Genomic DNA, 26,254 nt, shown 5'->3' on the forward strand with positions numbered 1-26,254 from the left:
TTCATACATTGCTAAACATGAACTATAAACTGCAATTGGTAAATCTGCAGGATAGATGAAAACACACCTGACAGACCTTCAAATTATCAGCTATTACAGCTGTTTGATTACTTTGGAACCGCTACTGACAGGTGACATCAGCTCAAGGCTGTGTCTGCAACTCTCTACATCAATCCAGAGAAGCTCTCTGCAGAAAGATGTCAGAACAGAGGCAAAACAGGCTCTCTCCAGAAATGGTTAATCAATAGCTTGCTAGGTTGACTGAAGGCCATTAGATACAGTGGTGCACCTACTGTATATAAATCGTGAACTGTCCTCTGTATCATTCTCAGTCACTTCTCCTGCCATACTGGTAGTTACCAGTTTTCCACTTGGAAGTTTTTGGGCATTGCCAGAAATGTTCGTAGCATCATGGATCTGGGGAGCAGTGATAATACTCTGTTGTGGGTTTTGGTTTCTTCTAGGGAGGAGGAGGAGGTAAGAAATCTATTTGTAAATGCATCTCGGTGTACCTAGCCTTTATTTCTGTCAACTATACTGTGTACGTAACTAAAAGAAGTGTAATCTTAAGACTATCAGATGGACAGATGCAGGACAGCGTGGGTAACACTGTAGTTCAGTCTTCTGAGAGATTTATTTCACAACAGAATTTTTGTGTATGGGTTTTTTAATAATAGTGAGGTAATGCCTAGACATAGCTGTAGATACAAATATATGCATAAATGAGGTAATTAAAATATGAATGTGTTCTGATTTCCTGAAGAACTGGGCTATAGTTTTACCTGCATTGTAATCACAGCTAATACCTACTTATATCTAATTATACTTTAATACCTACTTACAAACATTTTCATATTTTCAGTCTATCATATCTAGTTACACAGTTTAATACAGATTATATTTATGTACCATACTATGTTGAATACATATTCCTTAAAAGCATTTATCCTACCAGCACATTTACATGAGGAGCAAGTAATTTGCTTACCTATTGTAATTTTGTATTTTTCAGCAGTCTTGTTCTCATTTTACTTTAAAAAGTGTAATAAAAAAGGTGAAAATAGTTAACTTCAGAGAATAACCATCAGGAATTTACTAGAAAAGCTAAAGTATTATGTGAAAGTTATTTTAGCAGCTGTGGTGTCCTTATGCAGGAAAGCAGTTTACTGAGTAAGAATAAAAAATATCATTTAAGCATATACTTCACTTTAAGTATATGCTTAATTTAAAGCATATGCGTAATGCCACTTTGCCTGAAAGACTAACTCTTACTGAAGATCATGGCAAAGTTGCCACTGTTTTCAGCAGGATCTGGTCCAAAGGGAATATGCCAATAATAACAACCTTTCTACACTAAAAGGCTATTCCCCTTGGTATTCAAATTGAATTGTGAATACCGTTCCCAACAATGTATCAGGCAATATTAGTGGGATGGATTATTCATTTATAGGACAGTTATGTAACTGCATATGTTAGCTAGTGGCAACAATGCCGCATTTAAACAAGTGAAAAATATACTCCTGATCTAGGGAAAAGAAAAATGACATAATCAAACTGTGTTTTATTACATTTATTATAGTACAGGCTGTTGAAGTTATTCTTTCTTGTATACCAAAGACCTCACAATAGGCTTGTTCCTTAAAGGGGAGGAAATTATTTGTCAATATACTATTTGTTTGGGTTTTTTTTTTTTAATTTTTTCACTTTACAAAAAGCTTAGCATCATCATTTTACTTACCCGGTAGTCCTGGAGGAGAGATCTTTATATATATACTTCTAAATTCAGCTTTTGTTTGTGTTTTATAGGCGACGAGGTGAGCCACCACTTGAAAATGGGCTCCTCCCATACCTGGGCTGTGCCTTGCAGTTCAGTGCCAACCCCCTTGAATTCCTCAGAGAAAAGCAGAAGAAGCATGGCCACATTTTCACTTGCCGAGTAGCGGGGAAATACATTCATTTCCTCACTGACCCTTTTTCATACCATGCATTGATACGCCAGGGAAAACACTTGGACTGGAAAAAGTTCCATTTTGCTACTTCTGCCAAGGTACCACTTTAAAAATGATTTTAATATCTAACATGCAAAGTATCTGCTGGCAGGACAGACTTACCCAGTTAATCCCTATAGCATAACTATACCTTTGAAATATAATTGGGTTCACATTTCTGCACTTCTATTGGTTTCAAACATTGGGGTCTTTTTTTCCCTTTCCTTAATGGAAAGGAAATTTGTAGTGATTTCAATTGTTCAAGAATGACATTATTTCGTCATGTAGTATCCCAAATTGCTGAAGTAGAAATACAACTAGCACCGTCTACAAAATGATAATATAGCTTTGCTGAAATTGAAACCTTCTTCAGGAGATGCTCACCACTATGGAAGACTTGGTCCTAATGCCTTAAAAAAAATGATGCAACGCAGTAGGAACTCAGTCAAACTCTTACTAAAGTAAAGTAAGCAAAAAGTCTCCTGTTGATGTCAATGGGAGTTGAAGGAAGGTCTAGGTAGCCAGGTCCATTTATTTGTAAGCATCTATTCGAATCTATTTTCATTTGCCCACTGCTGTGGTTCACAGAGAAAGTATCAGTTCTAGTATTAATAGCTCTTATTATGCTTCCCTCTAGTAAGCTATGAAGTTATACTTTGGCTTTAATTTCTGTCAGACTTTATCATCAGGGTTATAACACACCTTATTTGTCATGCATACAATTTATTTTGCGACAGGCTTTTGGGCATGGTAGCATTGACCCAGCAGAGGGAAACACCACTGAAAATTTTCATCAGACTTTCATTAGAACCCTTCAAGGTAATGCCCTAGATGCCCTCATTGAAGCAATGATGGAAAACCTACAATACGTCATGCTGCTGTCAAGAACATCTAAACTTCAGTCTAACGCTTGGGTGACAGAAGGACTTTACACATTCTGTTGCCAGGTGATGTTTGAGTCTGGCTTTTTAACACTTTTTGGTAAAGAATTAAATTCAAATCACGACAAAAATCTATCATCAAAGCAGGAAACTGAGAGAGCTCATATCCTAAATGCCCTCGAAAACTTCAAGGAATTTGATAGGATCTTTCCAGCCCTCGTGGCGGGGCTGCCTATCCACCTCTTCAAGAGTGCCCACAGCGCACGTGAGAAGCTGGGAGAGGCACTCCTCCACAAGAACCTCCTGAAGAGGGACAACCTCTCTGAGATTGTCACCCTCCGCATGTTCCTGAATGACACTCTGTCAACCTTCGATGACACGGAAAAAGCGAAGACCCACGTGGCGCTGCTCTGGGCCTCACAAGCGAACACCATTCCTGCCACATTTTGGAGCTTGTTTTATCTTCTTAAGTAAGTCCCAATTCTTGTTTCCAGTCAAGAAAAATGTTTGTTATCTTTCAGAAACCAGTTCATTAATACCAGTAAATTCTACTGCTTGATACCTCATCAGTGTCAAAAAGCTTACTGATTACAACAGAAGTGGCATGTTGTTCTGGTGTTCCACAGAAACCCCCTTCACTCAGCTGAGACCAAGTAGTGGTACCACAGAGCAATTCTGCAGAAGTTTCTTAAAAAAAACTTCAGGGCAATGCTACACTTTGGAGTAAATCTATATGATATGACATTAAAAATGCTAGTTGCAGTCAGAACACCAATTGTATTGTAGGCTCCCCATATGAATGGACATTTTTAGACCGTCTCACTAGAGCAGGCAAAATGAGCTTTAACTTCATTACTGTTTTCACTGATACTTAATAGAAAATAGTTTATACGTTGATAGATCCTACTGAGGTTGCAGTGTAGACTGCAGCTGCTGAGCTTGTTACTCATGAGAGGAGTGCACAGTCCAGATAATACTATTAAATGTCCATTTTAGAGTGGGTCTCTGTGGAGGATAATCTACCTCAGCATGACTAACTTTTAAGTATGTATCTAAATTGCTGATGTTTTTATTTAGCCAGTTGCTTGCACCCTCGTATCTACCTACCAATGCTAATATCTGAGGTTCTTTAGTACTTTTCATTCACTTTTACTACTTTTCATTCCAAGAATGCATTGGTCTTCGGGCCTTGGAGTCTTTTAACACCCTGATTGATTGTGCCTTCATCAAGACACTACTGCATTCTGTATTATTATCTATATGTATTTCACCATAGCTCATATATTTAGTGTCTGTAAGAAAGTCTAGACAGTGAAGGATACTATGTGGACTTTTAGTATTAGGAAGATTCTTTTCAGCTAAACAGAATATTGCCACATAATAGGACATCACCCAGGATAAGTGATGTTATAAAACTGATCTATGATCCTGTTCCTAAACTTTCTACCTGCAGTGGGGCTATTTCCTAATCTACAACTGATTGTTTGATTTCTTATTCTTGGCATTGCTTTTTAGTGACATTCCTATTTATTACCTGAGTTATGCACATTAGTTCTGTCCCACTTGTCATTGGAGACAGAATCAAATACTTCGGGTTCTTTCCCTTTTTTTGAAGCTATCGTGTCTTTGCCAAGACATGAAAAAGTGTAATTGCAGAATTTTGCTGCAACATTTTCATTGTAGAAGGTTGTACTTGTCAGCTAACAAATTAAATTTTAGTCAGAAAGACAGTTAATGGCAAAACTCCTTTTTAAACCATTCCTAAGAATAAAATTATGTTATATTTCTGCTCTTTTGATCTTAGGAGTCCAGAAGCAATGACAGCTGCTACCAAAGAAGTGCAAAGTATTTTGGAAAGTGCTGGAGAGAAGATCAGCTTAGATGGCAAACGTATTTCCTTGAACCGAAAACAGCTGGATAATATGCCAGTACTAGGTAAGATTATTTTATGCAGGAGTACCAGAAATCACCCTACAATTTCCAGTCTTCTATTTGTTACCATATAAATGCTTTCTATGGAATTACTATGGCATTAGCCAACAAACACCAGAACAAAAACCTATACGTTCCTTAGCAATAGCCAACACAATCAGTCTTCCCAATGTCCCAGGTGGTACTGAGAGTATCAAAATTCACATGAATAGCACTTTTTCATGGGTAATGGCATGTCTCAACACAGCTACATAACAGTATTGGAGATCCATGGATAATTCAGAACAATATTTTGCTTAGTAATGACTTCAGATCAAATAAAAGGGTGTTGCCAAATTTTATATCCCGATTCTTATAATGTGAAGCAATATCTTCTAATACCATTACTTTTATGTCTTCTTAATATTTTTCAAATTATAGGCACATTTTTCAAAATTGTCCAAGTTCCAGAGAGTTTTGAAAATGTCACCCTTTAACTACTGTTACTTTCTTTTTTTTTAAAAAAAATCAGCCTATATTGAAAAAAAAACAACCCCAAGTTACTTTTTATGAGTACTAGTTTCTATGCACCACGTCTTAAAGTTTCAGAAAATCCTGATCACTGCACTGTTGCTTTTTTTTTTTTTTGTTATGTTTCCAGTTTTGACTTGTTTGTTCTTTATCTCAGAGTGAAAATGTGTCTCACTTTCAAATATTCTGTTGCAGCAACTCTAAGTATTTTTCTAGGGGAAAGTGGATTATGTTCTTGGTGTTATCTGCAGAAAGGATAATAATGCTAAAAAGAAATGAGAAAGATACTTTCTTAGGCATTTAGAAAGTTAATGTTAAAATATTTCTTCTAACAAATGCAGGGTTTGATAATGGGTTTGAAATAGTTCAAAAAGCATGACCTCCCCCAAGGACATACACATACTATTTCCATGGTAATCGTTCCTTTTCCTCTCCTGATAGACAGCATCATCAAGGAGGCAATGAGGCTATCGAGTGCATCCATGACTTTCCGAGTTGCCAAGGAGGATTTCACTTTGCACTTAGAGAACGATTTTTACAACATTCGCAGTGATGATATTGTAGCTCTTTATCCTCAACTGTTGCATTTTGATCCAGAAATCTATGCTGATCCTTTGGTAAGTATTTATCAAAGTGCATTAAACTCTGAGCTCTAGCAGAAGCTAACATGCCTTTAAATAGAGCATTTAGCAAGGGTGCCCCCATGGCTGGTTTTCTGTTGTACTCCAGACAGTCTGTTCTTACATCTGGACATGTAATGATAGGCAAGAAAAAGAATAAAGTCAGTGCAAGTGCTACCTGCAAAACATGTTTTAGTGTAACCAAAAAGTGTGCTGCTGGCCCAAGAAAGCCTTCTCCTTATTGCCTTCCTTAGTGAGGAATGATCACCATTATGGGGGGGTTCAAGGGAGGACAAGGATAAGGATAATACTTTCCCAAAGAAAGAGAATGAGAAATCTTCCAGTTCTGATGCATGAACAAGGATGCAGGTTATAATCCTTATTTTAAGAAGTCAGAAAAGAAAAGGAGAGTTATCAGCAAAGAACCTGGGATTATGTCTCACATACTAGAACTTCTCAGGGGCTACTCTCTCCAAAATAGCACCATGGGGCCTAGCGCTACTATACAATGCTTACTGCTAGAGGCTCTTCTTTCCCAGCCTGCATTTTGTGTCTTAATGTCATTATCTAGTCTTTGGAGGTATTCATATATCAAGTAACACTTTTGTGGGTTTAATTACAGACATTCAAATATGATCGCTTTCTCAATGAGAACGGAGAAGAAAAGACTGACTTCTACCGCAACGGTCGCAAGTTAAAGTATTATTATATGCCATTTGGGACAGGTATAGCAAAATGCCCTGGCAGGTTATTTGCTGTGCATGAAATTAAACAATTTTTGGTTTTGATTTTTTCATATTTTGAGATAGAGCTTGTGGACAGTAATGTGCAATGTCCTTCTTTAGATCAATCCCGTGCAGGACTGGGTATTTTGCAACCAGCCAATGACATTGATTTCAGGTATAGACTGAAATGTCTATAAATATGTATTTTATACTATCCATATAAATACTCTGTATAACATATACTTTATATATATTTTATGTATATATGCAAATGAAACATTGCAAGTCTTGGGGGGAAATCTATATGAAGATGCTAATTCATCAGTCTAATGGAAAATGCATAACATATACCATTATGGTACCAGCATGCAGTGGGTTTAATGCACTGTGTTGATACAAATGTTTCCCCTTTTACCAACTATTTTGCAATGCAAGTTCAGATTCTGAATTGTGCTTGTACAGTAGTTCCTTTTTTTTTCTGTCAGCAAATACTTTCTCTCTGGCAAATTCATCAGCTATTTCAAAATAATTGTCAAAATTCAACTACAGTTAAAATGTATTCTTTTTTATAATTGAAATGTTGGGGATGGTGGTTCTCCTCACAGGTGAAACAAAAATTTTGTTGTATAAAGGCAGATTTGTGGTGGGGAGGGGAGAGTTTCCTGCGGAAGTACTTTTATGGTTTTATGAAAAACTAGAAAAAGACTTAAAGAAAATCTACAAAAATGTTCACGTTCTAGTGAAACTATAAGACTTGTATTCTATTCATTGCAATATACTTCTTTTCAAAGTTGTAACTGTATTAAAATAAATTATATTGTCTGAACAAAATGCATCTCTGGACTGTTTGTCATTTTAATGTCTTAACATTCTCAAAGATTTACGCCAAAGCCACCTAAGCGAACTTTAAACTAGCCAACTCAAACACCAATATGGAGATAAATAAATAGCCATCATATATTCACCAGTGGTTCTGGTTGGATTCTGCACCATTCTCTGAACTCTGTATTTCCATAAGCCTCCATCGGTCATACTCCTTAAGTCTTCCTAGTCTAATTCCATTAAAGTTATCATGGTTAGTATGCCCACACATTTCACTTTTACTGGTGGCATGTCCATAAGAACAGTTGTTCCAGGGATGATATAATTTGGTTCTCTCTAACATCCCTGTCCTTTTCTGCTGCAAATGACGGATGGATAAATGTCACAAAAGTCCATTTTTTAATGAAACATCTTCAGGCTGAAAAAGATAGCTTTCTTATCATCTACCAATGAAAAGAACAAATGGACTTAAAATATTGTTGTTATCCTGGTTTTGTATGTTTCTAAGGATTTACGGTCTGACCTTTTGTCCTTGACTCAAAAGTAAGTCTCATCACAGAAGATGAGATACAGGACTATTAGATATTTTCAAATTGCACATTCTGGCAAGACATCCAGTCTAGCTGATAGAGCTCTTCCTAAACATGGAATTTTGGACTGAGTCCTAGAACTGCTTTAAATTATGTATCCGTTTCTCTTCTCACTATCCACTGTGCTAAATATTCAAAGGTGAAAAGATTCTGTGGCGTGCGATTATTTATTACCTGTGTGTTGTCTTTGTAATTTTATTTAATCGTTTTCATTTTCAAAGGAGAACAGAGAACACCAATTTGTTGACGTTTGCAGTACGTATAATATTAAACTATTATGTATAATGCAAGCGGTTTTGAATTATTACTTTGGTTCTCTTGGTAAGAGAAGTATCCAGTCTTTAGGTACAGCTTGTTTTCATACTTCTGTCAATTATATTTTTATATGAGTTATATAAATTATAGCACATTCAATGTAAGTTAGAACTAACTTGGAGAACACATGAAGCCTGACATAATCATAATTACATGTACCCTGGCACATATTATTACCATTAGAGTATCTACTCCCTCTTTCTTAAACAAATCCTACTTGAAGCAAACAGATTTTGAGGGTAGCAAGGTTGTGCAATGTTTTAAGCAAAATACTCTTCCTTGATGAATAGGAATCCAACACACAATTACAACAGCAGATAACAAAAGATAAGAAGATGATTGCTAAACTAATTCTAGGTTCCCTGGAAAATTAAGCTTTCTTTTACATCCTCTTGTCTCCTTCAAACTGGCTACTCCAGACTGCTCTGACTGTGGTTTAATGTTTTCTTTCAGCTCCCTTGGTCTATGAGAAACTGAAGTATTCAGTAGCTCCTAGAGCTGATCTGACTTTCAGCTACGTAAGGAATACCAACAGTAGAGAACTGAGGGGAAGGTAAAAACACTGCAGGATTCACCCCACAGATGAAAATCAAGTTCTGAACATTGTGGGGAGGCTACTGGCTTTATTCTCAAGTATCGATGCTCTCAGAGACAGCACAGGAGATACAAAAGCCGACGTCTCCATGTTTGCATTGTCTACTTGGCACTTCGTCTTCCTTCCCCTGTTGTGTGATAATCCTGGTCCATTGGAATTATGACTGGCCTGATCTCATGACCCACTCTTCCCCACTGTACCAACCGTGTGTGCATTAGGTCAGCTGCCTGTTCTCTTTCCTGGGACTCTGAAACCCACTCTTCCCTCAACTACTCATTCTTCCCCTTGTTATATTCCTTTTTCATCCCTTCTGGATACTTGCTACATGGGCAGATCTACAGAGGGTATTAGGAAAGATATTGGTGTGGTCTCTCTGGTCCTTCAAGCCCTTCATAGGGACTTTAGCATTTTAACTAAAAGTTCAGCTAGGGGAAACCATGCCACATTTGTCATTGCAGCAGACATATAGGGAAAAGCTTCAGTTTCTGTTGGACGTTTACTTTTTCATATTGATTTTTTTCAGTGAGGATTAGATCAGTCTCTAATGTTCAGAATGTACCAGATAAATGCTACAAATATGTTGGGTTTTGTCTATAGCTTACAGCCAATTTTGCACCGAGAAGATGAAGAGCAAGCAAATAAAAATTGTGAAGTTCTGTCAGGCTGGACTGCTATATGCAAATTTATGTTTGGCTTTGAAGTCAATGTTAAATTGTTGACATTCCAGAACAAAAAGTGTTTCATTGCAACTTGCATAAATCCCTACAAATTTCTAATGCAAATAATCTGAACTGATGCTTTTAAAAGTCTACTTGCAATTAAAATAACTATATTTTTTAAAAAATTCATAATACATATTGATGCACATGATGAACAACTTTGCTTTAAAAATTATTTACTCCAATATGCAAAGTACAAAGTTTCTTTTTCAAAGAAATCTTAATAAATCCACGTGCAATGAAAAACAGATGTACTCCTGGTAGGACAGCTATGACTAAGGAATGGCCAGAACTCCCAAACCTTCATGCAACACAACTGTCTTGTAATAATAACAATACAGAGGTGCCTACTTTTAAATGGTACACCTCACATTGCTCTCCTGGAAAGCTAATTCAAAGATTTCCTAACAGAGGCAGTGAGACCATTCCCAGGCTACCGAACCACAGCAGAGGTAGGCACCAGGGTCCGTATCCATCCCACTCAAGTCCAATGCCTTAGCTGCAGAGTCATCGTAAATTGGCAGAAACCAGCACTGTTGCCAGACTGTACACGGGGTCCCGCAGGGGTGGTCCAGGGGCTCCTGCCGAAACTCCTGGGGGAGTGTGGCCCTCACCGCTCAGCCTCCCGTCACTCCTCTGTTGCTGGGCTAGCAATTCTGCACAGCTGGACCTGTAACCTGTGGATTGATATTCAGTGCATAAAACAACAGAGGCAACCAGCTCTTTTTGTCCTGTTCTGAACTCATGTAACTTAAGGAGTATATCAGCATGTCTCCAGAGGACTCTGTGAAGCAATGCCACTTTTTAATGTTGACCTAGAGTTATGCAGCTGAAAAGATCCAGTATAAACTCCTGAGCATGTTTCCACTTTGTGACAAAAGACATACAGATGAACGGTTTGAACAGTTTTGGATAGGGATTTCTTCTTTTTTTATATTGGGCTATATACAAGTATTTTGGTTTGCTGCCATGGCTGCTAATTTTCTAACCTCAGTTAAACCCCTGTTACCAGGGTCACACAGATGCAAGTCAGGGGAGAAAAGAGTACAAAGTCTGTGGCTGCTATGCCTTAGCTAATGTAATCAAATACTTCAGCAATCAATAGTCATCTGCCTTGCCAGGGTCATGGACACCACAAGGTTATAACAGGGCAATTCTCTTTGCTGCCTCTCCTAATAGCAGTACTTTTCTTGAGACAGGAGACCAAAAGAAGTAAGACTAAAGACCATTAAGAGCAATCAGAAAAATATTGGGCAGATCTAGACTGGTGGGAAGGAGGCAGCCTCTGCCATGGGTTGTGTGAGTATTTCACATTACATACTTACTAGGTAAAATGCATAAAGAGATATGGGCAGAAGGGGGGCAAAGACATCATCCCCCAGGTGAGAACCCTAACCATTAGGTTAGCTCAGGCATTCACTCCTTTTCTCAGGGAATCTGCAGCCTGTTTTCTCTGAAAAGTGGAGCAGATACAACAGGACGATTTGCGTGCCTCCCTGACAGTACCCTTATAGCTAAAGCACTCTCTCAGCTGAGAAAAGATTCAATTTCGACATGGGATTGAAGTCCCTGAGGTAGAGGAGGGAACTGAGTCCAGTCTCTCCCACACCCCACGGGATGACTAACATTGTGGTTGTCCTGTAAAGGTTGAGTAAGAGTGAGGGGTGTGTCCTGAGGGAGACACAAGCACATTATAGATTAGACACATCAAGGAGTTTAAGTGCTCAAGCTTTTTTGGACCAAGATGAGCTCTGCATGGGGCTAGCCAGGTGCCTCTGTACAGCAATCTTGGGATTAGGAGCGAGACACAGGCAGCTGAGTGAGAGCAGGTGGCTCATAACCCAGCAGAAGGAGGCATTTTGGCTGAGCAGATGGACTCGAGGCAGTGAAAATGTTTTACAGTTTTCAGGCTAAAAGAAATCTTTACCTCATCATGGAGTTCTTGAAGGGGACATAATGACCTTACTAATGAAACAAGACACCTTATCAGAAAACAAGAGAGTTTTACACTTCTGAAACCATGCTGGCCATAGATGTTGTTCAACGGCTGGGATTCATCCACAGAGAAACTACCCCAGACAAGCTTTTGCTGGATGTTAAGGGTCATGTAAAACTACCCTGGGAGGAGTCATCTGTGTCCAGCAGGCTCAACCAGCTCCTTTCCAGCAATGCGAGCGTGAAGCAGCAGCAGCCATGCTTGGAGGCAGCAGTGGCAGGCTTTGGAGCAGGAGGATGCAGCACGGAGGGGGCTCTCAGTGGTTGGGACCTGGCCCTTGTGAGCTGCAGCACACTGGTGATTTTCTCAAGGTTAAGGTTCAGCCTGGAACTGCTTGACAGGATGAAGCTAAAACCATCCTAGCCAAATTTTAAAAGGAAGAAGTTGCTACTGCATTGTGTGGGGACTTGATCTGCAAGGCTTGCTTTGAGGAGCTCCCCAGTGGCAAAGGGAGAGGACTCCTGGTCTATGGATCCTGATGGGCTGAGGGTCAAAGCTGCGTGCAAAGTGCTGCTCTTCTCAGTCAAAACTAAAACACTTCTGGGCTGAAACAGAAGCAGAACTGTAGGCACTTAGTAACAGAGCTTCCACTAATTTCAGGCAGCCACTCTTCAATTTGTCAACAGTGTTTTTAGTGACTGTGGTTTTGAACAAAGATTTTGAAGTCCTACCTAAAGTTCTTAAATTGCTTTTGGATTTTACTGTAGAAATATCAGGATAAACGGGTGTTTATAACAAGACCTTTCGTGCAAGTTTCTGAAGGATAAAAAAGAGGAAGCAAAAATAGGAAAAGTCATGGGCTATTTTTTCCTGAAAGCATGAAATAAATTTTAGTGATAACTATAGCTTAGTTGTCAATAGGGTGCTACAAAAGATGCTGTTCGTGGTCTCGGTGTAAACGGATAGCTATAGCAGTAGGTATTTGCCATTTATGAACTGCACAGAGTGCTACAGTCGCATGTCAGCAGCCTGAAGATAGGGCCGAGATCTGCTCTCATTTACACCACAATAAGTTCAACACAGTTACCCATCACACAGAGGGGGCTTGATCGTAATTATGTCTGCAGTCTGCCCCTCTTTAGCTAGCTGCATACAGGAGGTCTGGTGGTAACAGCAGTCATTGCCTCATAATAACCTTAGAATTAAACAATAAAAAGGTTACATACTATTAAATGGACTGCTGTCAATGTAAATACCCAGCTTGCTAACTGTTGTTGACTTTAATTTGTTTTCTGCCAAGACAGACAGCTCTGCGGGACACACTTCAAATCAAATGATCTTCAGTGACCCCCATGCCATGAAAAGAGAGAGAGGTCACTTCAGAGCAATTCACTAAAGAGACACAGATTTTTTAAGTTAAAAGTTCATTTTACATAATTCATGAATAAATAAGATCCTACAGACACGACTTATCTTTTTAAAGATCACAGTAATTTCTGAAATTCTTCTCATCAGATAGCAAGATCCCACAGAGATTTTGAAAGATTAAAATACCTTGGCTGACTGAATCAATCCTGTTTTGAGAATTCTTCAGTGTGAGGCGCCGTGTAATTATTTCTCAGTAGCATTTGTGTAATAGTTGATTGGGAGGGGATTAGATATCTCACAGTCTCCAGTAACTGCAGACGTGAGACATACAAACATCCACAAGAACATCATTAAAGACCATAGACTGGAAAAGGTCAGGCTAGAGGTCCACTTGGCCTTAGGTTTCTCTTCTGAATAATGCCCCACAGGTGCCGAAGAAAGTACACGGGAGTACGGCAAGCATGAGTCGAGCTTCCTTGGGATCCGTATAAGGCTCCTAAGTAATGGACTTGTTCTCAGAGGGGCTCAACCTACAAGTGCTCAGCACTTTTCAAGAAAACGACTGGTTTCCTGTGAGGTTCTGGAGGGCTTTGGGAGGCCTCCGTCCTTGTGCTAGCTGCTGGCGAGCACCCCACATGAAGTGCTCGCTGGCGGGATCGTGGGGCCCAGACCTCGCCGCCCCTCTGACGTGCCTGTGCCAGCTGCACCATGGCCAGTCTCACCTTTTGCTTGGTTTATAGAGAGATCAGTGCCAGCTCCCCTGTCTCTTCTCAGCCCATGCTCCCTACGGATGTCTGGCCTATATTGCACGAAGCGCCTCAAAAGGCGAATCAGAGCCTGCAAGAGAACTGTGGATAGATATGAACATTTGGTGCCTGCCAAAGATTCATCACTCACCTCACACGACTGGTTTGAAGCACAGGGTGAGGAACATTGCCCAAAGGGTTGCATCAGCAGGCGAGAGGCGATCTGGGCCTTGCTGACCTACCGTGACCTCAGCTCTGTTCCCTTCTTCAGTGATAATTGCTCCTTACGCAGAGGGAAAGACTTCCTCGCTGCTTTATGCAACATTTCAGCTTGACTGCTCTGCCCAAGTACGCAAAGCCTCAGGAAAGGCAAACGGTTGGGGGGGGGTGTCTCTAAAAATACATCCTCCACATTGAACTGACTCATTTCATGGCTATTTTATTTCCCAGATGTAAGAACTTGGAACAAGGAGTAATATCCTTACGAGGATTAAAAGCTGATGTTAAAAAGGACAGGGGAAACCGTTAATGACGCAAGCAACAGTCCATTATAGGGGTTCTGTTAACTGTGCCTAATACTCTTGGTACATCAGCTTCTTACAGGTATTATTTAGACACAGTAAACCTGTGTAAACAGACCAAAACAACTGTTGTCCATTGAAGTTGCACGTCTGGAGTCAGAAAAGATTCTCCTACGTCTGTAAAGACACTATAGTCAAAGGACTTTTCCTGATGATATGATAAAGCATTAAGAATTCTGCAGAAACCGTAACCAGATGCTACGGGTGCCGGATACAGATGTACAGACATATGCTGCACTGCAGCGCTATCTGCAGATGGGTGACATTAGGTTCTTAGCGGAGGCATTGCAATGCCAGAACTGCTGTGGCTACTGGCACAGGCAGAGCAGAGGTGACGGCTGAAGGGCCAGCCCCATCTCACCCCACGAGTGGTTTCTAAAGCTAAATGATGGCACAAGTTATATGATTATTCCTTGGCCTCCCTGATAAGAATGTTTTTACTATTGCTATTTATTATTGACGTTATTTCCACACAGATCAGGACTTTGTTGTAAGAATTATACAAATACAGAACAAAACACTGTGCTTCTCCCAAGGATCTCACAATCTAAGGGAAAAGACAAGGTGAAAACCGTCCATCTAGCCCGCATGCCAGCTAGTGGTCTGAAGAGACCAACAGGTTGGTTAATGTCAAGTTTATCAATCACTTACACTAAAGCTTCTTGATCTGGTGAGATCTAAAACATGAGAACAAAACAGTTAATACCAGATGACGGATAGGTGAGGATTAAGCTATGAAGCTCGTTGAAAGTGAAAAAGAGCAGTTTACCTTTGACGCTATAAAGGATGCAGGAGAAGGTGGCAAGGGAGGAGGGATCACAGTATAGATAAATGACCTTTGCAGCAAAAATAGGAATGGATGTAGTAGGACAGGAGAGCACTAGAAAATTGCTACAGTGCAAGAAGGGAGCACTTGGATGAAAGTTTTGTTCGGAGAATAGCTACAAAAGGCTGTATCTTAACAGCAGTTATGCAGAAGCCAAGACATAACATTTTAGGAAGAGGAGTACCACTGACTGTGACAGAGATTGTTGATGGGTGACCAAGGGTGAGGATGAGAAGTACTGTTTTGGGGATTTGACCTGGCTAAAGACATTGGGAAGCAGTGTCACTTGACTGAAGCAGGTGTAAATTCAATTAATGGCAAGCCAGAACAGCACTTAAGCAGTACTCCAGGCTGTGATTATAAATAGTGCATTCAGCAAGCTATGAAGCAAGAGAGAAAGGAAGGTGGCATGATCACGACTGAAGTAAGCTTGCATTAGGTAACAAAAGAGTGAGGGAGGACAAAAGGTTAAGGGAAGGAGTGACGGATGGGGCAACTCTCAGGAGGTACGATAGGATGGAGTCAGAAGAAGAGGAGGAGAGCCCAGTAAAAGTGCCGGTTTAGTGGAAACCATGAACCTCAATTTCCAGAGTAGACCTCAGACAGACCCTATTTCAAACAGTTACTGCTGTAAATAAAATACAGCAGACTGAATCCACATGCATGTACTTATGCAAATATTTGCTACCACTCTGATCAAGGATATTAGGTGGTAATGTTCAGCCTTGGAAACTGGCCTTGAACAGCATTTATTAAGGTGTTCCACTACTACAGCTATTGCTAAAGATCAGTACACCAAAATGCACCGTCAATCAGCCTTGAACCTTTGTGCAGAGGACTACCAGTAAAAACGTACAGAAAATAATGTATCTGGAACCTGCCAAATAAAACACACGTGCAGCTATCATCAGCACTATAGAACCATTAGTACAATTTATGTATTATCAAAAACATGCTGGGCAAAAAGAAGTAACTAAGAAAATACAGAATTTTCACTGCTTGTTATGCTTATCTGTGGGATAATTATAATACTTTTGAGGTAGGTGTTTTTCATAAGTTAACAGCCTTTACTTCAAGTTCCTAGCTTCACTGTAATATAGATTAGTGTAATGAATATATGGTGATCATAGAAGAAAGAAAGGAAAAAAATTGGGTGCCACACATATAGATGAAAATAATTTATGTTATAGACTGAAAAATGAAATATTAAATTGTGCAACCAAAGACTATAGGAAAGAAAAATAAAATAAAGTTTAAAGTCCTATTTTGAGAGTGACAGAGAGCCAGAGTGAGAGTCAGCTCACAGATTAAGAAACCTATCTGTAGGTGTCCGTACGTGAACTAGGTTTCAAAACTCCTCATACAGCCAGTATTTCTTGAATCACTTGGATTGGAAATAAGCAAATTAATTCTTTCCTTTCACTGTATTCAAAATGACACATTTCTGGTTTTCTTCCCATTTAAAAAGCTCTTTTATTTCAAAATTATTTCAAGTGGAAGGATGAAAAGATGGAATGCACAGCACTTCATTTAATTTGATCTATACTGGCTGTCACAATGTTTTGGTTTGCTGAAGATTCTGATATATTTTACTTAGGTCAGATCTGCTAAATGGCTATCATCCATCTCTTTCTGAAATGCATTATTTTCGTAGCTTCCCTAGTAACTAAAACTTCTGCTTTTTCCATTTTAACCATAGAACTGTTAACTTTCTCCTACCATGCATTCATATATTGAAATCTATGTAGACTCATATTGCATTTTCTTTTGAAAACATTTACCAGCCACTTCTTTGGAGTTCTTACACAGTAGAAGTTCCCCAAGACACTTGGCATTGGTTTGCTTCCAGTCTTGTCAACATCAGTAGGAACTTAATCTAAAACTTCCACCATAGGAAGAGAAACCAATGTGTACTGCCCTTGAAAGTCTCCTCTATAACTTTTACTATAAGGGCAGAAAGTGGGTTTGTATATTTCTATTAACTTGAAATCACAAAAGAGATATATCAGGGCAGATTCCAAGAATGACTTTTTATCTATTGCTGTATGCACAAATATGGATCCATTGAACTACAGAGATGTTCCCAACTGCTGAAATTAAATTATGGTATGCAGTGTCTCATGACTATCACAGTCACTGTTCAAATCAGTTGGTGAGACGTATCTTGCATAAACACTCTACAGTAAAAGTTCAGATGCAGACCTGCATCTTTTTTGTTTACTTTAAAATATAACAGAGAAAACATATCCAAATTCCTAATCAGAAATCAACGACTGATTGTCATTTTATAATACTAGTTTTTTGTTTTGGTTGCTGTTTATTCTGATAAGCTTCTACATATTTATATTTGATGCTGCAGATGTTTCTTATAAACATGAGAATTTTATTAATTTGCTTGTTGTATATAGAGCAATAGAGAACAATCTCTACTCACAGGAGGAAAAAAGAGCCTGTCTCCCTAGCCTCATTGGTGCAAGTCAAATCTACCTCCATCATTACTTCCCCACCCAAAACCTCAGAAAGAAATTACATCAATCATATCATTTAAAAGCAGAATTTTGAAGAATCCTGAAGACACCTGGAAAACTATTCTGGGTAAGAACTACATTCTACCCTAAATGACAATCTCACTAATATAAAATTGAAAACTGAGTCGTATTCCAAAAACTTATGAAGTCATGATTCTGGGGGCAAAGATTATGTTTCAGTCTTTGGGGTCTTTCCCTTTCTTGACACCTATTCTCATAATTTGTGAAATAAGGTGTATCAAGTCTTTGTTCTAAGAGTTGTCACTGGTGGCAATGGTCCAAACAGGTCCACAAACCTCCATCTTTTCATTTGACATGTGCATCACATCTGTCTGTTTTTCCTCAGCCAGGGAATTTATAGAATCTTAGAATATTTTGGGTTGGAAGGATTCTTTAAAGGTGATCTAGTCCAACATCCCTGCAATAAGCAGGGACATCTTCAACTAGATCAGGTTGCTCAGAGCCCCGTCCAACCTGATGTTGAATGTCTGGGGCATCTACCACCTCTCTGGGCAACATCTTCCAGTGTTTCACCACCCTCATCGTAAAACATTTCTTCCTTATATCTAGTCTGACTCAACCCTCTTTTAGTTTAAAACCATTAACCCATGTCCTATCACAACAGCTAAAAAGTCTGTCCCCATCTTTTCTATAAGCCCCCTTTAAGTATTCACAGAATCACAGAATCGCTAAGGTTGGAAAAGACCTGTAAGATCATCAAGTCCAACCATCAACCCAACACCACCCTGGCCACTAAACCTTGTCCCACAATGCCTCGTCCACATGTTCCTTGAACACCTCCAGGGAGGGTGACTCCACCACCTCCCTGGGCAGCCTGTTCCAGTGTTTCACCACTCTCTCAGTAAAGAAATTTGTCCTAATATCCAGCCTGAACCTCCCCTGGCACAACTTGAGGCCATTTCCTCTTGTCCTGTCACTAGTCACTTGGGAGAAGAGACCAACACCCACCTCTCTGCAACCCCCTTTCAGGTAATTGCAGAGAGCGATAAGGTCTCCCCTCAGCCTCCTCTTCTCCAGACTAAACAACCCCAGTTCCCTCAGCTGCTCCTCATAAGACTTGTGCTCCAGACCCCTCACCAGCTTCATCACCCTTCTCTGGACACGCTCCAGCACCTCAATGTCCTTCTTGTAGTGAGGGGCCCAAAACTGAACACAGTAACTGAACACACTTCCCTACTCCTGCTGGCCACACTGTTTCTGATACAGGCCAGGATGCCGTTGGCCTTCTTGGCCACCTGGGCACACTGCTGGCTCATATTCAGCCGACTGCTGACCAACACCCCCAGGTCCTTTTCTGTGGGGGAGCTCTCCAGCCACTCGTCCCCAAGCCTGCACCGTTGCATGGGGTTGTTGTGACCCAAGTGCAGGACCCGGCACTTGGCCTTGTTGAACCTCAAACAATTGGCCTCAGCCCATCAATCCAGCCTGTCCAGATCCCTCTGCAGAGCCTTCCTACCCTCCAGCAGATCAACCTCCCACCCAACTTGGTGTCATCTGCAAACTTGCTGAGGGAGCACTCTATCCCCTCATCCAGATCATCAATAAAAATATTAAACAAGACCAGTCCCAAAACTGAGCCCTGGGGGACTCTGCTTGTGACCAGCCGCCAACTGGATTTCACTCCATTCACCACGACGCTCTGGGCTCGGCCATCCAGCCAGTTTTTTACCCAGCAAAGAGTGCACCTGTCTAAACCACGAGTCGCCAGCTTCTCCAGGAGAATACTATGGGAGACAGTGTCAAAGGCTTTACTGAAGTCCAGGTAGACAATGTCGACAGCCCTTTCCCTCACCCGCTAGGCGGGTCACCTGGTCATAGAAGGAGATCAGGTTGGTCAGGCAGGACCTGCCTTTCATGAACCCGTGCTGGCTGGGCCTGATCCCTTGGTTGTCCTGCACGTGCCCTGTGAGTACCCTCAAGATGAACCTCTCCATAATCTTCCCCGACACCGAAGTCAGGCTGACAGGCCTGTAGTTCCCCAGATCCTCCTTCCAGCCCTTCTTGTAGATGGGCATCACGTTGGCAAGCCTCCAGTCGTCCGGGACCTCCCCTGTTAACCAGGACTGTTGATAAATGATGGAGAGGCCAGGACTGTTGATAAATGAAAGGCTGCAATAAGGTCTCCCCACAGCCTTCTCTTATCCAGGCTGAACAACCCCAACTCTCTCAGCCTGTCCTCATAGGAGAGGTGTTCCATCCCTCTGATCATTTTTGTGGCCCTCCTCTGGACCCGCTCCAACAGGGCCATGTCTGTCCTGTACTTGAGACTCCAGAGCTGGACGCAGCACTCCAGGTGGGGTCTCACCAGAGTGGAGTAGAGGGGCAGAATCACCTCCCTCAACCTGCTGGTCACACTTCTTTCGATGCAGCCCGGGATACAGTTGGCTTTCTGGGCTGTGACCACACATTGTCGGCTCATGTCCAGTTTTTCATCCATCATTACCCCCAAGTCCCTCTCAGCAGGGCTGCTCTCAATCCCTTTATCCCCCAGCCTGTGTTGATACTGGGGGTTGCCTCAACCCAAGCGCAGGACCTTGCACTTGGCCTTGTTGAACCTCATGAGGTTCACATGGGCCCACTTCTTGAGCTCGTCCAGGTCTCTCTGGATGGCATCCCCTCCCTCAGGCCTGTCAACCACACCACTCAGCTTGGTGTCATCTGCAAACTTGCTGAGGGTGCACTCGATCCCACTGTTAATGTCATTGATGAAGATATTAAATAATACTGGTCCCAACACTGGTCCCCTGAGGGACATCACTCATCACTGATCTCCATCTGGACATCGAGCCGTTGACCACTACCCTCTGGATGGGACCATCCAACCAATTCCTCATCCACTGAACAGGCCACCCATCAAATCCTCATCTCTCCAATTCAGAGAGAAGGATGTTGTGGGGACTGTGTCAAAGGCCTTACAGAAGTCCAGATAGATGACATCCATAGCTCTTCCCTTGTCCACTGATGTAGTCACTCCATCATAGAAGGACACTAGGTTGATCAGGCAAGACTTGCCCTTGGTGAAGCCTAATTCATTACCTTGTACTCCATATTTCTTACCTGCAACTCCACAGATTTCCTGTACTACCATGGGTTTAGATGCAACCTGTTCTGTTTGTCCCTTACTAAGTCTGGAGAGTAGGGTGAAAGAACCCTAGGGTACAGATGAACAAGAGGTAGCTTCAACCTAAATTATTCCATGATTCATCCCTCCTCTTTTATCCCAGTCTTGGTACTTCAGCAGGGAAGGGAAATCTTCAAGGGACTGCTGCAGTGCTCATAGGAAGAGATTCATAAGCAGAGTCACTTTTTGCTGCTGGAGCTTTTTTTTGTTTGCTTTCCTTTTAACTTCCTCATCTAGAAAAACTCATCAGCTCACAGAATGAGAACAAAACTCCTGCTGACTTCTGCAGTAATCCAGTCTGACTGTTCTGCTTTAGGAAACAGAGAAACAAGAAAAAAATAAAAAAGAAGAAAAAACAGAAAGGGGAAGATCTCCCACGGTTAGGTTGTGGTATCTGCAGTCTTTGGCACATCATGGGTTCACAGATCAGCTGCAATGACAGCTAAAATCCCATTACTGGGATGAAACTATAAGTTGGCAATACTGCCAAAGTGCTCTGAACTTAGGTTAAAGGTTGCTAATCATCCACTTCGTCAAAAATGGTGAGGAAGGAAAGAGCCATGTTCTAGCATGCAAAAGACAGAAAAGCAACAGGGAAAAAAGAAGTCCATAACAATGTATTGCCATGAGAACCAGCCGCCACCCCCTCTCATGCTAACCAAGGTCCTTTGTTGTTACCATTCACTTCTTACGTCCACTATGGTATTTCACTAGAAAGATCACGTGTTCACAGTATTTTAGCTCACTGAGTAAGGGAATAGGCTCATGCTTCCAGTGTGAATCTTGCCTTTTACCTCTATCTACGGATTAAAGGACTTCATTCTGACCAGATTAGGGCTGAGAAACATCCAGATACCAATACCTTCAAAGTAGTGGCAACAGAGAAGCAACACAAAAGAGATTCAAGGTCTTGAATATGAAAAATTTAGCTTAGCTATGGCAAAAAAAGGAATTGCAAAGAGTGTAGAAAGCAGAATGCATTAGCAACATTTGCATCAAACATGACAATCTTTCACTACTGAGTTGAGGAAGTTGTTTTCCGTTCTTCCACTTTAATACATGTCTTCCAAATGATTTCTTAAATAAGCACAAAAATCTGGCTCTCAGAAAGAAGGTGAATGCTTGGGATACAAACTACAATGATTTATCCTCAAGAAAGTATTTTTTCAGCAGAAAAGAAACTGCTACATGATCAGCCTAATTAGCCACTCAAGCAACTCATTACACAAGCAGAAGCATTAGCCGCAGAAGATAAAAAAAAATGGACGAGGTGCAACATAATAGATGAGACCCTGAGAGTACAGAATGAAAATATGTTGTCAGAAGACTCCCTCAGTTTCAGTGGCAGATGCTCAAGTAGGCAAGAATATAAGAAAAAGCATGACATTTATGAGAGACGGGCAGCCACCCGCATGGGAAGTGTAGACTGCAAGCTCTGTGGGTGCTATGATAGCTGGAGTAAGAAGACAGTTTCTTTTATTGTCACATCTGTTGAAGCTTTTCTAGCAGACATACCTGATACAGATTACAATCTGTTCGTCCCTCAGAATGACAGGATAAAAAAGGGAGGAAAAATCTCTCCCTAATCATTTGCTATGACCAACTTGCATCATGTTTGTAATCAACTGCTCTACATAAGGGCAAACTAGTAAGGAAAACTGGGCTTTTTAGGGGTATTAGCAGCTGCTTCTCAAATGTTTAACTCACGTTCAAGTCTGGCCTTCAAATCTCCAAGTCTAACACTTTCCTTTTGTTATGAAGTGCAAGTTATTGGCAGAATCTACATCCATATTTCACTGAGGGAATTTATACAAAATACTTACCACATCCTGGACAAACTATAACGTAGTTCATTTTTGACAATTAGTCTGATTTCATCAGACCAGCAGCTTTGGCAACACCTGCTTGGTTTCATCGATAAAATCCTAATCCAAATATTTTTTTTCTTATCCGATACTATTGATACAGACTTTTTTATCCTGTCTTGCAGGAATTAAAATATCCTTATAACTGTAGACAAGCTCTCTATAATAATACTACTGCTACTACACAAAATGTCAAGTTCTTCTGAATATATTACAAAAATCGGTATTATTAACCATCACACTGTTACTCTACAGAAAAGAGGCTGATTTGTTCATCTAAGAGTAAACTTAAACAAGTCTATTACCAAAATGTGGTTTTCTCCATAATAAAGATATCTCACTATTGTAAAAGCATTTAACAAACGCTTAGCTACTGTGCTTGTACAGACAGTAGCACTATCTGAGTTTGCATATGCTACTATTCTAAGAATATTCATAAAATTAAATTCATGTTTGTTGGTGGCCTTGGCCATGAGTAAAGGCTATTTGGAAATCACTAACTCCAGGTCACCTCTACCTTCTCTGCTTGCGCAGTCGATTGGGTAATAAAGCCTATACAGACAACTAAGGCAAACAGACCTTGCCAGGTTGACATGTTCTGACTTTTTATGGGTTCAGCTAAACTGCCACTTCAAAAGAGAAAAAGAGAAAACAAATATTTTTCTCTTCTATACATTTTCTCTACATATAAGCTGCAGATTATATCCATCAATGCATCAACTTCAACATCCATGGGACTGATACTGCAATACCAGTCAAGGCACCAGGAGCTAGAATTTGTTAAAGCATTAGGAGCTAGAATTGGAGAAACCAACAAGGTAGTTATTAAACTGATTTTTTATTGTTTCAAAGTTTTACTGTGGTAGCGCCTGAAGATTGCAACTACAACTAGGCGGCCACTATTTTTAGGAATTGCAGACACACTGAGAGACATGGCACCAGCCACAAAAAGCTTAGGATCCAAGCATTAAACATAAAGTTAATTGTTCTCACATGTGCCTACAGGCAGGCCAATAGTCTCCAGTGAATTGCTTAGGAAGACAGGCATTAAGCATTGCAGGCTTAAGCCTCTGATACAGAACATAAAGAGACTTTCTGTACAGGTAGTACATGAGGTAATGTTTAGCTGAGCAAATAAGAAGTAAAAACTGCTGTGTGGAAGAAGTCAGGGCAGGTTAGAGGAGAAACATGGAGAATCAAAGTTCTTCCAAAGTCTTTCAAGGTTCTAGTTTTCTCACAGTTATTTGCTGACACTGTGACCAACTCCACACCTTTATCATATATGCAACCTAAGCTATATTTCTTAATTTGGGCCATGAGACACTACAGAAAACCCACAACAACCAGACAGAACTGTATTCCAAAGGCTGAGCTCTGCAACAACAGGAATACAAAATGCACTAGCTAAGTAAACCTCATATACTATTCAGAGTCCCTTGAGAGGAGTGTCAAAGAATTGTTAGATTTAAATGTGAAACATCAAAACTCTGGAGAATTCTGTGCAGCCTGGAATACACAATGACTAACAAAACTTTATTTGCTAATAAACCAAGCAAAAAATAATAATAATAAAAAATAAATTCTTGCCATAGTGAAATGTGGACCTGAGGAAGGAGAGCTGCCCTCATGAGAACTCTGCAGCGCTGGAGTCCTTGGGCAGAAATTACCTGCCAGCACCTTAAGCTTACTAGAAGGGATACAGGGAAGACACCAAAATTTTGATTGTATGATTTGTTTTGTTTGGGGAACATGCATTAAAACCAATTAAATAGAAGTAGGGCAAGTGTAATATTTGTAAGTGACATAGTGAGAAAGTAAGACAATCCAATCTTGCTTAAAGTACCCAGGGTAAGTGTTAGTTTAGTGTATCTTGGGGTCTTATGCTGAAGAAACTGGATGAAGAAAGGGACTGAGAGAAAGGGGAAGACTTCAAGGCTGCCTTTTGTAGCAGACTCTTGCAAACCACTAGAATTATCTGTAAGAACTGACATACTGCAGGCACTATTCTACTGAACAGGAACAACCAGCAGAGACAACAACTAGTGGATAGTCAGGAATGAAGGAAAGCAGGTGTCAGAAGCTCAGCAGCCTGGAGTACCAGCTTTGATCCAGCTAACAGCCTCGCACAGAACAGTGACTATTTCAGCTGGGATGTTACAGGTCCCCACTAAACAAGCATCCTCTCCTGCCTACATTTGCTGAGCGTGGTTGTTCTGCTTCCTAGACCCAAATTGCCTCCAGGTTTGCCAGACTGACACATCCATCTGTCCTTTCTCCTCTGTTTATTTAGCTCCATTCATTTAAGTAATTGCTTTGGAGAGGGGGAAGCATGGATCATGGAGACCCAGAGAGAAACCTGGAAGCTGAATTGCACTACACTTTCAAAAAAAAAAAATCCCTTTGAAATTAAACCCTTTTGTCAGCAAGTAAAAATGACTCTGCTAACATCAACACCTTAAAATCATCACACTGCAAAGAATCTTTCATTTTCAATCTTCTCTTGTCCACGTGACAGGCGTGGTTAATGTACGATGGGCAAGATAGAAATGTTCAGGAGTCTCCCTTAGGCATATCCCTAATGATAGGGCTTAATCCTCCATTAAGGGTTGTGACTGATGACAGACCTATCTGTGAAGTCTATCTGAAACCGAGAATGTTTCCAGGCCTTTGAGTTTTATTTCTGACTCTACCAAGGTGGATTGTTAGCTTCTATCTTTTAACTAGCTTGCAGTACAGTCAGGTCAGGAAGAGTTAGCTCTCTCCTTGCAAGCCAATTGCACAAAGTTTATTTTTACCATTTTCACAAAGAGCAGAGGGAAGAGCACCTTCAAAACAACTAAGATAAAATTAGAACAGCCACTTTCCACTTTTGTGTATGAAAAGATAAACCTTAAATATGCATATACAACTCAGTGGTACATCTGAACTCTCCCCGTGTTGGGCTTTAAGGTAGGATTCAGGTTCACTTTTTTTCCTCTGAGCAGATCCTTTTAAGGTCTAATTGTCTGATCTCTCCCGATGAAGCATTCACTCTTTTCACACAGACCAAATCCTGGCTTACAATATTTTCAGTGGTGACATAGGTTACCATGTAGTTCCAAGTGGGTCTAAGATCTGTGTCTGTTTCCAGGAAAAATAGTGTTCAGGAAGACTCCTTAGAAAACCAAAAGAATTAGACTATAAGAGCAGGAACAAACCATTTAGTGAAAAACATCTTAACATAACCACCTGTTTGTATTCACTTACACCCCCTCTTCTGCTTTCAGTGATCCCTTTTAGACTACAGGATTTGGGGACTGCTATGGGAAGTAGAACTGCATTAATAAAAACATCCAGGAATATAATTTTACAGTTAAAAGAGTTGAAAGCATACACATGACATATTCAAAACAAGAGAACCAATACAAAAAAAGTGATAAATAAAAAAGCAGAAACAAGTATTCACATGTATCAAGGTACTCATTCATGGACAAAAAGTGGTAGCACAATTCTGCATTACAGCCAAAGTCTTCTCCATTGAAAATTTCTCAATTTCTTTTAACAAGAACCAGCTTGCTAAGAGAAG

The 26,254-nt window shown here is 40.5% G+C and overlaps 1 protein-coding gene across 1 annotated transcript; it reads left to right on the forward strand.

The window, feature by feature from the left end:
* Window positions 1-397: 397 nt before the first annotated feature.
* LOC104261805 (cytochrome P450 7A1) lies at window positions 398-6,853 on the forward strand. Its single transcript, XM_009817978.2, has 6 exons — window positions 398-477; window positions 1,807-2,047; window positions 2,726-3,339; window positions 4,674-4,804; window positions 5,753-5,928; window positions 6,554-6,853. Exons 1-6 carry the CDS (start codon window positions 398-400, stop codon window positions 6,851-6,853), a joined length of 1,542 nt encoding a protein of 513 aa, XP_009816280.1.
* Window positions 6,854-26,254: the final 19,401 nt, after the last annotated feature.

This window comes from Gavia stellata, chromosome 3, assembly GCF_030936135.1.
Source record: "Gavia stellata isolate bGavSte3 chromosome 3, bGavSte3.hap2, whole genome shotgun sequence".
NCBI lineage: Eukaryota > Metazoa > Chordata > Aves > Gaviiformes > Gaviidae > Gavia > Gavia stellata.